This window comes from Malaya genurostris, chromosome 1 (genome assembly GCF_030247185.1).
Source record: "Malaya genurostris strain Urasoe2022 chromosome 1, Malgen_1.1, whole genome shotgun sequence".
NCBI lineage: Eukaryota > Metazoa > Arthropoda > Insecta > Diptera > Culicidae > Malaya > Malaya genurostris.
In genome coordinates, this window is record NC_080570.1 from 81,149,340 (window position 1) to 81,165,006 (window position 15,667).

Consider the following 15,667-nt stretch of genomic DNA (forward strand, 5'->3'; position numbering starts at 1 on the left):
CCTGTACAACCTCACCATGTGCTGTTACATCTGGAGTTTCTCAAGGAAGTCACCTTGGATCGTTCATAATTTTATTGTATCTCAACGATCTAAATTTTTCGATGAAGTGTATGAAACTAACGTTCGCCGATGACTTTCATATTTCATATTTCAAAATGGTTTAAATGCTACTAAATGCTCCGTCGTCTCTTTATGTGGAAAAACAGTCTGTATTCAAGTTCGACTCGTTCTCGAACGCGCATCGTCTGTTAAGGACCTGGGTGTTCTGGAAGCTTTCAATTGTTACAATTTGACATTCGACGTCGTAGTTTTCCTATTTTTTTCTTCGGATTCCCTATGTTAGAACTAATTATGAATAAACGAGCCCATTGTTAGCATGTGCCGCATATTTAACAAATGTTTTAATTCTTTCGACTTTCATTTATCACGTACTGTTATCAAGAAATCGTTTCTTATGTTACTGTCTCATTAGATTTAGTTACTATAGAAACACTAGATTTAAGGAAATGTTTTATGCCTGCTGGAGAACAAGTTTGACAGAAACTAATTCCAGTGGGCTTTTCCCTGATCCAAAAAAAGAAAAAAAGATGAGGAGGAAAAGAACGACATTCAGAGTAAAATCTGACAACAGAAGAAGGCGCTATTAAAATTCTTCTTACCAAGCAAATGTTTGCCGAGCAAAAAGATGTCGAAGCATTAAAAAAAATTTTAGTTTTACTGTAACATTTTCCGTATATCAGAGAGTATTAATTAAGGATCAAGAGTAAATCAAGTTAACTTGTGTTAGTAATTTGTGTATTACGTACATTTTATTCAGCACGAATGTCTTAGATTGATGTATGCAGTGCAACGAGTTTATTAAAGTAACTTGCAGGATTGAGTTTCGAACAATCTTTTTTAACAATAATTTATTCTCAAATGAATGTTAAGCCTTACATTTTGTATGAAATAACAGTTTTGAAAAAATTTTCACCAACGTTTGATGGAAAATTGCTTACATTTGATGAATGTAGATTTTAATTCCCAAATAAAAAAAGTTTGCAACACTGCTTCAAAGCATTTGTATTAGATTGCGCTACACAAAATAAGCAGAACTAAATATTTTCTGTTATAAAAGTAGTTTTACGGAAAAATAAATAGTTTTACGACAACATGCCATTTCCATTGCCTTTCGCGTGTTAAATTAAAGGTTCCTATTTTACGGGTTTACTTATAGAAGCTACGAACAAAATTTCTGCAAGATCCATATAGGACTGTGTCAAATGCTAATCAAATGTGTCAGTGGAAGTAAGCTGAAACTGAGATAATTTTTCTAGAGCAGTTTTAAGGAAAACCGAAGAGTTCTAGACTAAGACACTTTTCTTGAATTGTAAAATTGCAATTGAACGCAGCAGAACAGCAGAATGAACTGATTGGTTTATTTATCAACCATATGGAAGATTTATTGATTAAAATCAGGAAAAGAAGCGCCAGAATTAGCTTTTAAGGAAAAAAATGTTGACATTTCTCATACACTTGCAAAAAGTCTTGCTCCTTAACTAAGGGCATCGAAAAAGATGGAGAATAAAATTGAAATCGTTTTCATGGGGTTTCTCGAAGTGACGTGCTGTATGCGGACTTATTTGTTGTGTTCATATGGCAAACTTATGCAGATTTTTAAATTATATTTAAGTGAATTTTTAAGTACTGCGAAAAGTACCACCTGCATAAAAATAATTGTCTAACGCTGCAATCGAATATCGCGCGTTTTAGTTTTCAACTTCGCGCGGATTTCGCGCGTTTTAGTTTTCGACTTCGCGCGTTTCGATTTTGAAATTTTTCGTAACAACCCTGCTTTTGGCATCAACACATTTTTTTCGATTTCGGAAATTTCATGTTCCCATTGACACCCCCCCCCCCCCCCCCCCCCCCCTATGGTGATTTTTCAACATCTATGAAAATTCCACTAAGTGGACTAAGAAGGGGTTTTTAGATTAGCATCACTCTTCTCAAAAATGAGCCGAAATTAGTTTCAGAAATCATTTTATGAAAAGATAAAAAAAAATCATGAGACTATTTTGAAGAAAGGCATTATCACACCACTAGGTGGATTAAAAAGGGTTTTTATTTCAATATGGTATGTGGAATTTTCGAGATATGATTTTTTGAAGTTTCGCGTTCACAAGAAAGAGCCTTTTTTCGACAGCCTATACTGTAAAATCTAATAAAGATACAAAGATTCGTCCAAGACATGAAATGTGCGTCTTTTCTTTAGCTTTTAAGTAAGCGATTCCATTAAACAACCTCTATAGTTTATTTAATGAAAAGTTCTACCATATAATCGCGAAAGTAGACCAGAGCGTGTTGTGTCATATTTCTGATTTCGTTGCGAACCCTCCCGAAAACGACAAATATATGTCCATTGAAGCCAGACTGCTGAGCCGTTTCGAGATGTCAGCGCAAGCCAAAATGGAGAAATTACTGAATTCTTGCGATTTATCAGATATGAAGCCAACACATCTCCTCGGATGCGGGATCTAGCAGCAGGACTCAAGGTTGACGACGGATTAATGAAAATGTTGTTCCTACTTACTGGAAACGTTAAAGCCGTACTGACAATCCACGACGGAACGTTGTCTAAAAAAGCCGAAATGGCAGATAAGATGTTAGATACCACTTCCACGCATGTAGCAGCTGTTGCACCGCAGTCGTCATTCCAAACAGGCGACATCGACGGTCAGATCGCTCATCTCACTGCAGAGATCCGGAAGTTGAAGGAGTTTACCAGAGGCAAACACGAAAGGAATCGTTCATTGTCACGCACGCGGCCAGATACGGACGACGAAACAGTATGCTGGTACCACAGAAAATACGGTGGCTGTGCGAACCGGTGCACAAGTCGTGTACTTTCAGAAATATTAAAAAAAAAACTAAGCAGTTCCCTATCTCATGCAGCAGAGGTGGGCACGAGCTTCGAAAGCCGCCGTTCGTCCATTTTGCACAGGACAAACAGCATCCGTTTCCTAATCGATACGGGTTCAGACGTTTCAATTCTGCCCGCCACCAGAAAAGACAAAATAAAACCGCCGATTCCTTTCCTCCTGCACGCTGCAAACAGTACGAATATCAAAACTGTCGATAAACGCTTCCTGTACGTGGATCTCGGACTTCGCAGGCGATTTTCATGGAATTTCCTGATTGCAGACGTGAGCACAGCAATCATTGAAGCCGAATTTCTGTGTTACTTCGGATTGATGGTGGATCTTAAACACCGTCGCGTCATCGATGAGACAACGAAACTTTACACTACAGGTGGGATGATAAATTCAATTTTACATGACGTTACGACAATAAGTTCCGGCAAATGCTCGAGGAGTACCAGGTAATTACACACCCATCAACACTCTGAGCAGTAGTTCTGCACGATGTAACCCACCACATAGTGACCAAAGGACCACCAGTCGCTTGTAAAGTACGTCGTATGTCGCCGGATAAGTTTTCGCTCGCCAAGCAAGACTTCCAAACCATGATGGAACTCGGAATATGCCGACGTTCCAGTAGCAGCTGGGTTAGCCCGTTGCATTGCGTCAACAAAAAATCTGGACAGTTACGCTTTGTGGGTGACTGTTACAAATTGAACTCCGCAACCGTTCCCGGTACCGCATATCCACGACCTGCTAAACAGCCTGCCCAGTACGATTGATCTCGAGCGAGCTTACCACCAGATACCGGTAGAAGAGGAAGATATTCCGAAGACAGCTGTTATTACTCCCTTTGGCCTGTTTGAATTCACTAGAATGCAATTTGCTCTGTGTAATGCCGGTCAAACCTTTCAAAGGTTTATGAATATAATGTTTATGGACCTCGAATTGGTCGTCAAATGGTGAGATAACTAAATCCTCACAAGTTCCTATCTCATGCCTTCCCGACAAATGTCTATGATGACATTTGGTCAATACACCCAAACCTCCGTTTACGTAAACTTTTTTTACGTTACCTCTTTTCAAGTAACTCTTTTTACGACAAAAAATTTCAAATAACGTTATCTTTTTTTACGTTGAAAATTACGTTGAAAATTACAAATAACGTAAATCGTTTCCGGCTCATTTTATATTCCAATATGGGTATTTTCGGAACGGGTTTGATGAAGAGATGACGGAAAACGATGCTTGAGGTGGTTCTGAATTTCAAGATGGCGACTTTCGGTTTATTGATATTCCTTGAAAACCCTTACAATATGGGTATTTTAGGAACGGGTTTGATGAATAGATGACGGAAAACGATGTTTGAGGTGGTTCTGAATTCCACGATGACGACTTCCGGTTTATTGATATTTCTTGAAAACCCTTACAATATGGGTATTTTGGGAACGGGTTTGATGAGTAGATGTCGGGAAACGATGTTTGAGGTGGTTCTGAATTCCAAGATGGCGACTTTTAATAGTAACTTGATTAAAAAAAATATTGTAATCCGTCTAATGATAATACAATGTAATGTAAAATTATATTGGCTATATTTTGCAAATATTAATCAATTTAATTGTCAATTTATTGAGTAACTAAGGTTTGCTTTGTTTAAGTCATAGTCCTCCATTGACACCTTCAACTATCTATATATAACACATGGTGACTGGTAATAGGTGTTACACCAGAAAGGAGGTGATAGTAAACCTTTTATATAGCCAAAAACTCTACAGGAAGGTAGGTCCGAAAATCATCCTCAATGAGTTTTTGCCAAAATCAATTTGGGTATTGTGTTTACTCTCTAATACGGTCGTCGACGTTTCAAAATATACTGAACGCTTTTGGATGGAAAACTGTGATAATTTAAAAATAGAACTAAAATGTCTTAGTTCATCATTCATCGAGCTGAGTTGAATGATATATAATGCTAAGTGTCTTCGAGCTCTAAACAAATTTATATTTTCATTCAAATCTATATTCTTTCTATAGAGAAATGCAAAAATAATGGAATTTACACGACTCAACAGTGATCAAAATCGAAATAGATGTTGAATTGAATTGCATTCAATGAATTAAATAAGACTATATATATATATATATATATATATATATATATATATATATATATATATATATATATATATATATATATATATATATATATATATTACTCACATTGTAAGGGTTTTAAAAGAATATCAAGAAACCGAAAGTCGCCATCTTGAATTTCAGAACCACTTCAAATACCGTTTTCCGACATCTACTCATCTATCCCGTTCCGAAAATACCCATATTGTAAGGGTTTTCGAGGAATATCGATAAACCGGAAGTCGCCATCTTGGAATTCAGAACTTAAACATCGTTTTCCTACATGTACTCATCAAACCCGTTCCAAAAATAGCCATATTATAAGGGTTTTCAAAGAATATCAATAAATCGGAAATCGCCATCTTGGAATTCAGAACCATCTCAAACATCATCCGACATCTACTCATCAAACCCGTACCGATAATACCCATATTGTAAGGGTTTTCAAGGAATATCAATAAACCGGAAGTCGCAATCTTGGATTTCAGAACCACCTCAAATACCGTTTTCCGACATCTACTCATCAATCCCGTTCCGAAAATACCTATATTGTAAGGGTTTTCAAGGAATATCAATAAGCCGGAAGTCGTCATCTTGGAATTCAGAACCACCTCAAACATCATTTTCCGACATGTACTCATCAAACCCGTTCCAAAAATAGCCATATTATAAGGGTTTTCAAGGAATATCAATAAACCGGAAATCGCCACCTTGGAATTCAGAACCATCTCAAACATCATCCGACATCTACTCATCAAACCCGTACCGAAAATACCCATATTGTAAGGGTTTTCAAGGAATATCAATAAACCGGAAGTCGCAATCCTGGAATTCAGAACCACCTCAAACATCATTTTCCGACATCTACTCATCAAACCCGTACCGAAAACACCCATACTGTAAGGGTTTTCAAGGAATATCAATAAACCGAAAGTCGCCATCTTGGAATTCAGAACCACCTCAAACATCATTTTCCGACATCTACTTATCAAACCCGTTCCAAAAATACCCATATTGTAGGGGTTTTCAAGGAATATCAATAAACCGGAAGTCGCCATCTTGGAATTCAGAACCACCTCAAACATCATTTTCCGACATCTACTCATCAAACCCGTTCCGAAAATATCAATATTGTAAGGGTTTTCAAGGAATATCAATGAACCGGAAGTCGCCATCTTGGAAATTGATGCTGCTTAGAACATCCTTTTTCCTGTAAATACTCATAATTTTGGTTCCATAATTATCCAATATATTATACATATTTAATAATAATACATATACATAAGGAAAATTTTTTTACGTTGAAAATTCCAAATAACGTAAACTTTTTTTACGTCATAATTCGATTTACGTAGTCCCGAATATTACGTAAATGGAGGTTTTGGTGTAGAACAGCGTCGACTGGGTGCTATCGCCTTCTGCGTTAGTAGCAGGTTGGCGGTTCAATGCATAAGGCACTGGTCTTACAAACCAGTTGTCGTATGTTCGAGCCCCGACCTGGAAGGATTCGTAGTGTGAGTAGAATCGTAGCACCAGTCATGCAATGGTTCTGTACAGTCTGAATCCGGCTGCGAAGTCTGTTGAAACAGAAGGTCAAATTCCACTACAGGAATGTAATACTTTGTTAGTAGCAGAATGAGAGGGTGCGAAATGGATTGTAGTTTGAAGTGCAATATTTATCTTAGTATATTGCAACATGTGGCTCTGTTGTATGTTGCATTATTTGTTATATATTAAATTGAATAATATTACATTGTATTATATATTGTTGTTATTATTATTATAATCATTATTATTATTATTAAAAAAAATCATATTTCCTGCAGTATTGCGACGAAAGAAGAGCATAACTTACACTGCGACTTCAACTGTTATATATCATAGCTTATTATATTATATTATATTATATTATATTATACATAGTATATTTGTTAGAACATATTGTATTATATTACATCATGTTATATTATCTTATATTGTGTAATATTGTATTATATTGTGCTATATTATATTATTTATATTATTATATTATTATATTATATTATATTATGTATATCACAGAGAACTGATATCCAACAGATATTCATACGTGCAAAGTCGTGTGCAAAGGTTTTTAACTGATTTTCACTTGTATGCTATACACAGCTTTTTGAAAAAGTTTTTACTAGCTTGGATGTCTGTTCTCTGTAGTTATATTATATTATATCACATTATATTGAATTATATTATATTGTAGTATACTGTATTGCATTATATTATGTAATATTATAATCTATATATATAAAAATGGATGTAAGTTTGTATGTTTGTAACGCGATAACTTCGGAACTACTCAACGGATTGCCACCAAACTTGGCACAGGTACTTCTTGTATTTCAGAGATGGTTTAGGGAGTATATTTATATGGGAGGGAGCGTAGCAAGTGTCATAAACAAGGGGGGATCATGGAAAAATTCATATAACTCGACAAGAATCGATACGTTTTGAAGACCGTAGAACCATTTTGCATACCTTAGATATGACTATATGGGGGGTGGATGTAGCAAGTGCCTTTAAATAGGGGGGTGTAATGTTTAAAACGGCATAACTTCGAAACTACTGAACGGATTGCCACCAAACTTGGCACAGATACTTCTTGCTCTTCTGAGATGGTAATAAGGATATTTTAATGAAAGAGGGAGCGTAGTAAGTGTTCTTAACAGGGGGAGGTCATGAAAAAAATTGTCTAATTTGACCAGAATCGATACTTTTTTAAGACCATAGAAACATTCTGCATATATTAGATATGATTATATGGGGGGTGAATGTAGCAAGTGCCTTTAAAAAGGGGGGTGTAATGTTTGTAATGGCATAACTCCGGAATCACTGAACGGATTGCTATCAAACTTGGCACATGTTCTTCTGGCTCTACAGAGATGGTCATAAGCGTATTTTTATGGGGGGAGAAAGCGTAGCAAGTGTCATAACCAAGGAGGGGTCATGAAAAAATTCATGTAACTTGATGAAAACCAATATTTGTTGAAGATCTTAGAAACATTTTGCATACCGTAGATATAATTTAATGGGGGATGGATGCAGCAGATGCCTTTAAACAGGGGGGTATAATGTTTGTAATGGCATAACTTCAAAACTACTTAACGGATTGCTATTAAACCTGGTACATGTACTTCTTGCTCTTCAGAGATGGTTATAAGAATATTTCCATGGGGGGAGGGAGCGTGGGAAGTGTCCTTAACAAAGGTGGTCATTAAAAATATTATCTAATTTGACGAGAATCGGTACTTTTTGAAGACAGTTTTTGCACAACTTAGATAAGATTATAAGGATAATATGTGGGGAGAGGGTGTAGTAAGTGCCTCTAAAAAAGGAGTGTAATGTTTGTAACGGCATAACTCCGGAACTATTGCACGAATTACTATAAAATTTGGTACAGTTATTTCTTGCTCTTTAGAAATAATCAAAAGATGTTTTTATAGGGGAGGAAGCGTAGCAAATTTCATTAACAGGAGGGGCCATGAAAAAAAATCATAAAATTTGACAAGAATGGATTATGGGAGAGGGTGTAGTAAGTGCCTCTAAAAAAGGAGTGTAATGTTTGTAACGGCATAACGGAAAAAAATTATTTAATTTGACGAGAATCGATACTTTTTGAAGACCATAGATACTTTTTGTGCAACTTAGGGTATTCGTGTTGGGTGGATGTAGTACATCCCTCTAAAAAGGAGATGTAAAGTTTGTTACGGCGCAACTCCGGAACTACTGAACGAATTGCTATCAAATTTTCACAAAGAAGCTCTTCAGAAATGGTCATTAGGACATTTTCAGGGGGAAAGTGTGTAGGAAGTGTCCTTAGCATGGGGGGAGAGGGTCAATGACGAAGTTTGAAGAGAATCGACATTTAGACTAGAAGGAGGGGTTTTTGAAAATAAATTTTAATCTCCCATTTTTTATAAAACAAGAGAGTGGCAAGAATTTCAAGGTCGTATTTTTTTTAAATAATTACAAAAGATCTGGTTCCATTTTGCCGGGGAATTCAAAGAACTAAGGGAAAATAATCTTTGTCTGCCTATGAACGTGAGTGTATTCAAGTCTCAGCATAACTACAAAACAACTAAACGAATCGTCACCAAGTTTGGCACATGTATCAAAGGTGGGAATCGATATTTCTTGAAAAGCGAAGATACTTTCTACACTACTCAGGGTAATCATGAAGGAGATCTGTAGTAAGTTCACTGACAAAAAGTAAGTTAAATAAAAATAGATTATAAGGTTATTTAGAGGGTGAGAGAGAGTAGCAAGTGCCCCGAACATGAAAAGTGTAAGGGAAATTGATCGGGTTTTACGAAAAATTGGTACTTCTTCATGAGTACAGTATATTTCTATCAACTGAGAGAGGTTCACAAAAATATTCACAAGAGGAATTCTCAACATTGATTTGAGTTGACGAAATAGGATTACAACAACATTTGTATTAACTGAATCATTATTCTATAGGTTTTCCTCTCCGATGAACGACCAAAATGGTTAAAACCTTGGTAAAATAAATTATATAAAAACGTCATTCTATAGTACGAATGTAGTTATGATGTTAAACAACGTTTCGTTTTAAAATAATCATTATCAGATGGAAAATTTTGAACAATTCATGATGTCATAAAATTTTTATAAAGAGGAGGCAGTAGAAAGTGATTATATCCATGGAAGCCAAAGGCATTATAGATCGATTGTGACGAGGAAGTACGTTACAAGCACATATACATATGAAACTCGGAGGTTACTAAGAAGGTATTAATAGAGAGAAAGGTGTTTTAAATGTTTCTAACAAAAGGGTTCAAATATGAAACTGACCCAGGTTGTCAAGAATACCATGAAACTTTTGATTATTGTGAGATCTGAGATGGGACACTGATCATTCGCAGTCTGAACATGAACGGAGTATTGTTCGATCGGGTTTCCGTCTAAGTTATGTTTCACTACAAGAGTATTTCACTAAGCAGGACAACTTCGAGAATTTTTTTCGATCTCCCCTTCACGAAACATTTCCGAGCAACGCCGGGTAAATCAGCTAGTATATTATATTATGTTATATTGTATTATGCTCAATTATATCGACAACGGGGAGGGGCAGAGAGTGCATCAGACTATCTTACAAGTGAATGACTGGATGATGGACTGGATTGCCAACCTGAGTCACTTAGGGGAAGCTTTGTGTTTCTCCCCGAAGGTCTGAAATGAGTAAAATGCACCGTTCTAACAAACAAACAAACCATCAGGCGGGTTTAAGCTGGTACAGCGAAATTCTTTATTATATGGCCGGATGTTCTTGCTGGAAGGCGCCAGGTCCTCAAAACCCATTTTGGCCTTCTTAACAGCAGTTATATGGAAGCTATCTGATAATCAAATTCGGATCTACTGTAAGTCTACTCGCATACACTGGTAATGTCTTGAACTGAGAGTGGTTTCACACATACATACAAAATATTTGGGGACCTCGAATTCGTTACTGTTTTTATCGATGATATATGCGTGGCCTCATCTTCCAATGAAGAGCACTATCAGCACATGCGAGTGCGAGCAAACGGCCTTGTAATAAACCTCCCCAAATGTAAATTTTCACAGAAAGAAGCCGACTTCATTGGTTACGTTATATGCAAAAACGGCGTTAAACCACAGCCAAGTCGAGCGTCAGCAGTGATCGACAGTGAAAGATCTCCGAAGATTCATTACTGGAAACAAGAAAAACGATCATAGCAAATTTACATGGACTCAATCAGCAACAGATGCATTCGAGAATTGCAAAAAATCATTGGCAGAAGCTGCATTGCTGTACTATCCCGACCCGAAAAAACAAATAGGATTACTAGTAGACGCATCAAATACTGCAGCTGAAGCTGTTCTGCAGCAATTTTCCAATGGTACGTGGCAGCTGATAGCAATGAAAATTGCTATTAGATACTTCAGACATATGTTAGAAGGTCGTCGATTCACAATTTTTACCGAGCATAACCTTTTAACACATGCTATGACTTCTAATTCAGCCTGCCGCTTACCTTACGAAGAATGAGCTTTACAGTATATTTTCCACCGATATCAAACACATCTGGAAAACTCAATGTTACCGCCGACGCCTTATCCAGAGTAGAAATGATAAATAGTCCATCTCCAATCGACTATAAAATCATCGCGTTGGACTAAAGCTCGAGCCAGAACTTCAAAAACTGCTGAACTCAAAAACTACTTCGTTGATTCTGAAACCGGTCGTTCTACCATCGTGTTCCCGACGACTATTCTGTGACGTCTCCATTGATGATACCAATCGACCATTCGTTCCAGCACCGCATCGCCGTTCCATTTTGGAACAATTTCACAATGTAACTCACTCTGGTGTACGAGCAACCCGCCGTAGTTCGTGAGAAATTGCGTAGCCGAGTTCGTGAGAAATTGCGTAGCCTGTCGAAAATCAAAACTGCACCGCTGGGAACGTTTGACTTGCCCATATACTCACATTGATTTGGTGGATCTCTTATCTCCATCTAATGGACATTCTTATTTGTTTACCATTGTAGACCGTTTTACCCGTTGGCCCGAAGCGATCCCGCTGGAGGATATGACGGCACATTCTGTGGCCATGGCACTCTACTCCCAGTGGATCTCACGTTTCGGTTGCCCTGAGGACATCACCTCGGACCAGGGACGACAATTTGAGTCCGAACTATTCAAAGAATTGGCATCTCTGCTCGGGGCAAATCATATACGAACCACCGCTTACCACCCGCAAGCAAACGGGATGGTTGAACGATTCCATCGCAAGCTGAAGGAAGCAATTATGTGCGTCGATGCAAAAAAGTGGTTCTATCTACTTTTTCTAATATTGCTGGGGATGCGAATCGTATTCAAGGAAGACATGAATTGCTCACCCGCCGAAATGGTATACGGATAATCCCTGCGTATACCGGGGGAATTTTTTCTCGTCAGATCTTCTCACATTACGCAGCAGATTATACCGGTCCAGGATAAACATCACACCAAAGGAAAGTTTTTTGTGCACGAAGGTTTAAAAAATTGCACATACGTCATTGTCCGATACGATGCGGTTAAAAAATCACTTCAGCGACCATACGATGGGCCGTACCGAGTTATCGACCGCACCGACAAGTACATGGATGTGATGATGAACCAGGTTGTAAGGATCTCAATCGATCGTCTCAAACCAGCACTTGTTAATACGGACGAACCCGTATTCGAGTGCTCTAAAGATAAAACCACGGTAGTTACACCGACATGTCACCGTGTCAGGTTTTTGGTGTAACTAAGGGGCACTGTGAAGGTTTACGCACCCCTGGGCATTAGGGACGACGAGAGATGGAGAGAAAAGTGAACACAAGCGAAGAGAGAAAAACCTCAGAACAACATGGCGATTGAGTAGAATCACCCAAGCTAAATCGAACTGAATAAAATCGGTTGAAAACTGTATTTCATCGCGTTTATTTAACCGACAAAACACGTTCGTCCGGTTCCACGCACAAGTTAATGTTTCTATTCTAATAGATTCTAACTACTTCTATCTCTACTATTGGTCGATCGTTAGTCCTGAACTAAAACGATGGCCTTTATTACGGTTCTTGCATTCTCTTCCACTTACACTTTACTCATATATCACCTCATCCATCAGATCCCACACGAAAGCGACACACAACCTCACAATATAATTTGGATGAACATCGTTTCGCAGCTATCAGTGGTTTGCTCACACGTTTAGTCTACACATATTATTTCATTCTATTGCACAATCTTCCATCTTTTTCAACAGTATTCCATGTACACAAACCACCAATAAACGTCAAAAATAAACTAGATTTGCCGTTCATCTGTTGTCATTGTCTGAAACCCAATTGGGATACGTTCACTTTTCTTCATTTCTATTTTATACTGGTAATAAGGGCCGGTAGTATGAAAATGAAACATAAAACAGATCTCAGTTAAGCCCTACCGGCCTCTGCAACCCCGGATGTTGGAGTATAATGCAATCAACATCTTTTTCAAGTCATTTTATATCTCATACATTCAATTCAATAATGAAGGTAAAATCTGTAACGCATGTTAATATTGGATTGTAACGCTAATTGATTGCATCTTATGTTTGCAATACCGTCAAGACTACCAATCATGGAAATGACAAAGCATTCTTGCATTATTCTTATCAAATTTTAATCTGAAGAAATGTACGTTTCTAAAGATGACAAAATTTGTGATATCGGTCAAAAAAAAGCTAAGACATAGCCATTCGACACGTTTTCACTTTTATTATGCTATTTGCAAAAACAAAATTTTAAACAAAACTCGCACGAAATCTCGCGAAAAAAATAGATAATAGATAATTAGATATTACAGAAAAATGCGAAAGGAGGCATCGAGTTGTCACGTTTCGACCTGACCACGGCGAAGCGCTACCTTAAATTCACGATTTGAATATTTCATTTCTAACCAAAACTCAAGCTCCGGTCGAAGACTGAGGATGAGGTGGTAGCCCTATGGATCTCAATTCAAGTTCAACAACAGATTTTGACTAGAAATCGGTTGTTACACAGTCGGAGTCCACTTAGGAATCGTAAAGATTTTTGTCTTAAATTTCGGACGATTTATTGGGTACGGTATGCGTTTCGACATAGATTGACGAGAAACTCCGTAAATTTCTCTTAAAGCATTACTCATTTATGGTCCTATATAGTAAATAGTGATGCATTTCTAATGCTAAACTGAATTTTTATGTATGGATTAAAGTATTGAAATAATTTCTATGTTTCTCGATAATTCACTGAAAATAGCTTGAATTGTATAAATGACGGTAATCACTTTTTGTGAAACTAGTTAATCAATTATGCTAAATGACTGCGCTCTTAAAATGGATCTTGGATATTTGCGCTCTTAAAATGTTGAATGACAACTTTGAATCAACCAATACAGATTTTTATTATATTTTATTTTAGACATCAGCATAATAGCCGTCATTGGAAAGATAGAATGGAAAAATAATTTTAAACGAGAAATAATGGCATAATGAGCAGTGAACCCCGACCTGGAAGGATTCTTAGTGTCAGTAGGATCATAGTACTAGCCATTCAATGATTCTGTACGCTATGAATCGACTGCGAAGTCTGTTGAAACGGAAAGGCCAAATTCCACTAAAGGAATGTAATGTCAAGACTACTTTTTAGCAGTGATGTTTAAATATCACATTTCAAGAAATTGAATGTTATGTACAGTAGACTACTATGTATCTTTTCGCCATACTATTCACAACTTATTTTGTTTTGGGTATATAGTAGTTTATATTGTATGCAACAAAATTATCGTTACAGTATTCATTCATTAAATTTTATTGTTAATGAAATGTGTACTTACCTTCAACATCGAAACACGGATCTTGAGAAGCTTCCTCTAAGATTGATGTTACATAGGACAATACAATATCGTCTACGATACCCAAATCAGCTCCAGGAATGTGCGTATTAATAAACTGAAAGAGGCTGTTTTTCACTAGATCGTGCTGCTGAGCAATATTCGACATCTGTGAAAAAGTAAAATTTGACAGGAGCACAAAATATCGATTTTCAAGCCCAATACTTTATACAATATGGAAAACTAGTTTCCGCGATTCATTTTAATGAAAAATCATTTTTAGGAATAGGAGCAATAAATTGCATAAATAATATATATTTTTCAATATTATTTGAAATGTACATTACTTACCGTCAATTTATATGTGAGTTGTTTTGATCTTCAATTAATAATTATCATGTAAAATCTCAAAACCAGTGTTATTAAAAGTCTGTCACAAGAAACCTGCCTACATTGAAATGAAAACGAATTGATAACAACGAGAACATAAATGGATGTACAATATTTTATATACCAATTGCTCACCATAAAATTGAAGATTTAACTTTAAAAAGCTCAAACACTCAATCATACCGGCGCAAGAGAAACAAATAAACGCTACATGCTATTCAGCAGCTACCTATTTTTGGGTAGAAAACGATATCAAATTTAAAAAACATTACACGGTTTAATGAAAGTACCCGTAAATGAGTATTATACTACCCTTATGGGATAAAACCGGGAAAACTCATTTAATGAGTAAAATTCTTTTATTTAAACACAGATGACAGATATACAGGCTCTAAAACAAATGTTCAAAATCCGGTGTAAATTTCAAATTTGCTATACGTTGAAAACACTACTGCCCCCTACTCGACTGTTCGCCGCAATCTTTAAAAAAATCCACTTCGTTCCGGAACGATAACAAAATCTTCCTGCCTGTTATAGAAATATTCCAATTACAACAATATTTCACACTTATCATACGATTTCCCTAAGTGTTAAATACAACTTTATTTCCATGCCGCATAAATCACACAAGAATTCGATCGGAATAAAACAAAAATCAACTTGTCATTTTAACCAACAGCAAAAACATCATATTAACAAAATATCCAGCTCTCACATTTCCCGAACAAGTGATTGCCAACATCCTTTTTTGCGAGCATGACGCCCTCAGGCGAGTATGCATCGACTCTCTTACATTTAAAGTCAACACATTTGCCCAAAAAAAATGATTTGGCCATGTTGTTTTCTTT

General features: G+C 36.8%; 1 protein-coding gene across 3 annotated transcripts in view; it reads right to left on the minus strand.

Annotated features, from left to right (window-relative positions):
- LOC131440625 (CUE domain-containing protein 2) overlaps positions 1–15,077 on the minus strand; it is a 31,739-nt gene extending 16,662 nt beyond the window's left edge. Inside the window, exons 1-3 of one of the 3 annotated variants that reach the window (XM_058612068.1) lie at positions 14,955–15,077; positions 14,781–14,877; positions 14,433–14,598 (exon numbers count right to left, since the gene is read on the minus strand). In XM_058612068.1, coding sequence (XP_058468051.1) covers positions 14,433–14,598 — 166 coding nt within the window. In that variant the 5' untranslated portion in view covers positions 14,781–14,877; positions 14,955–15,077. Of the gene's footprint in view, positions 1–14,432; positions 14,599–14,780; positions 14,878–14,943 lie in introns of all 3 variants that reach the window. The other 2 variants (XM_058612069.1, XM_058612070.1) reach the window with 2 other exon arrangements.
- Between the last annotated feature and the right edge of the window lie 590 nt (positions 15,078–15,667).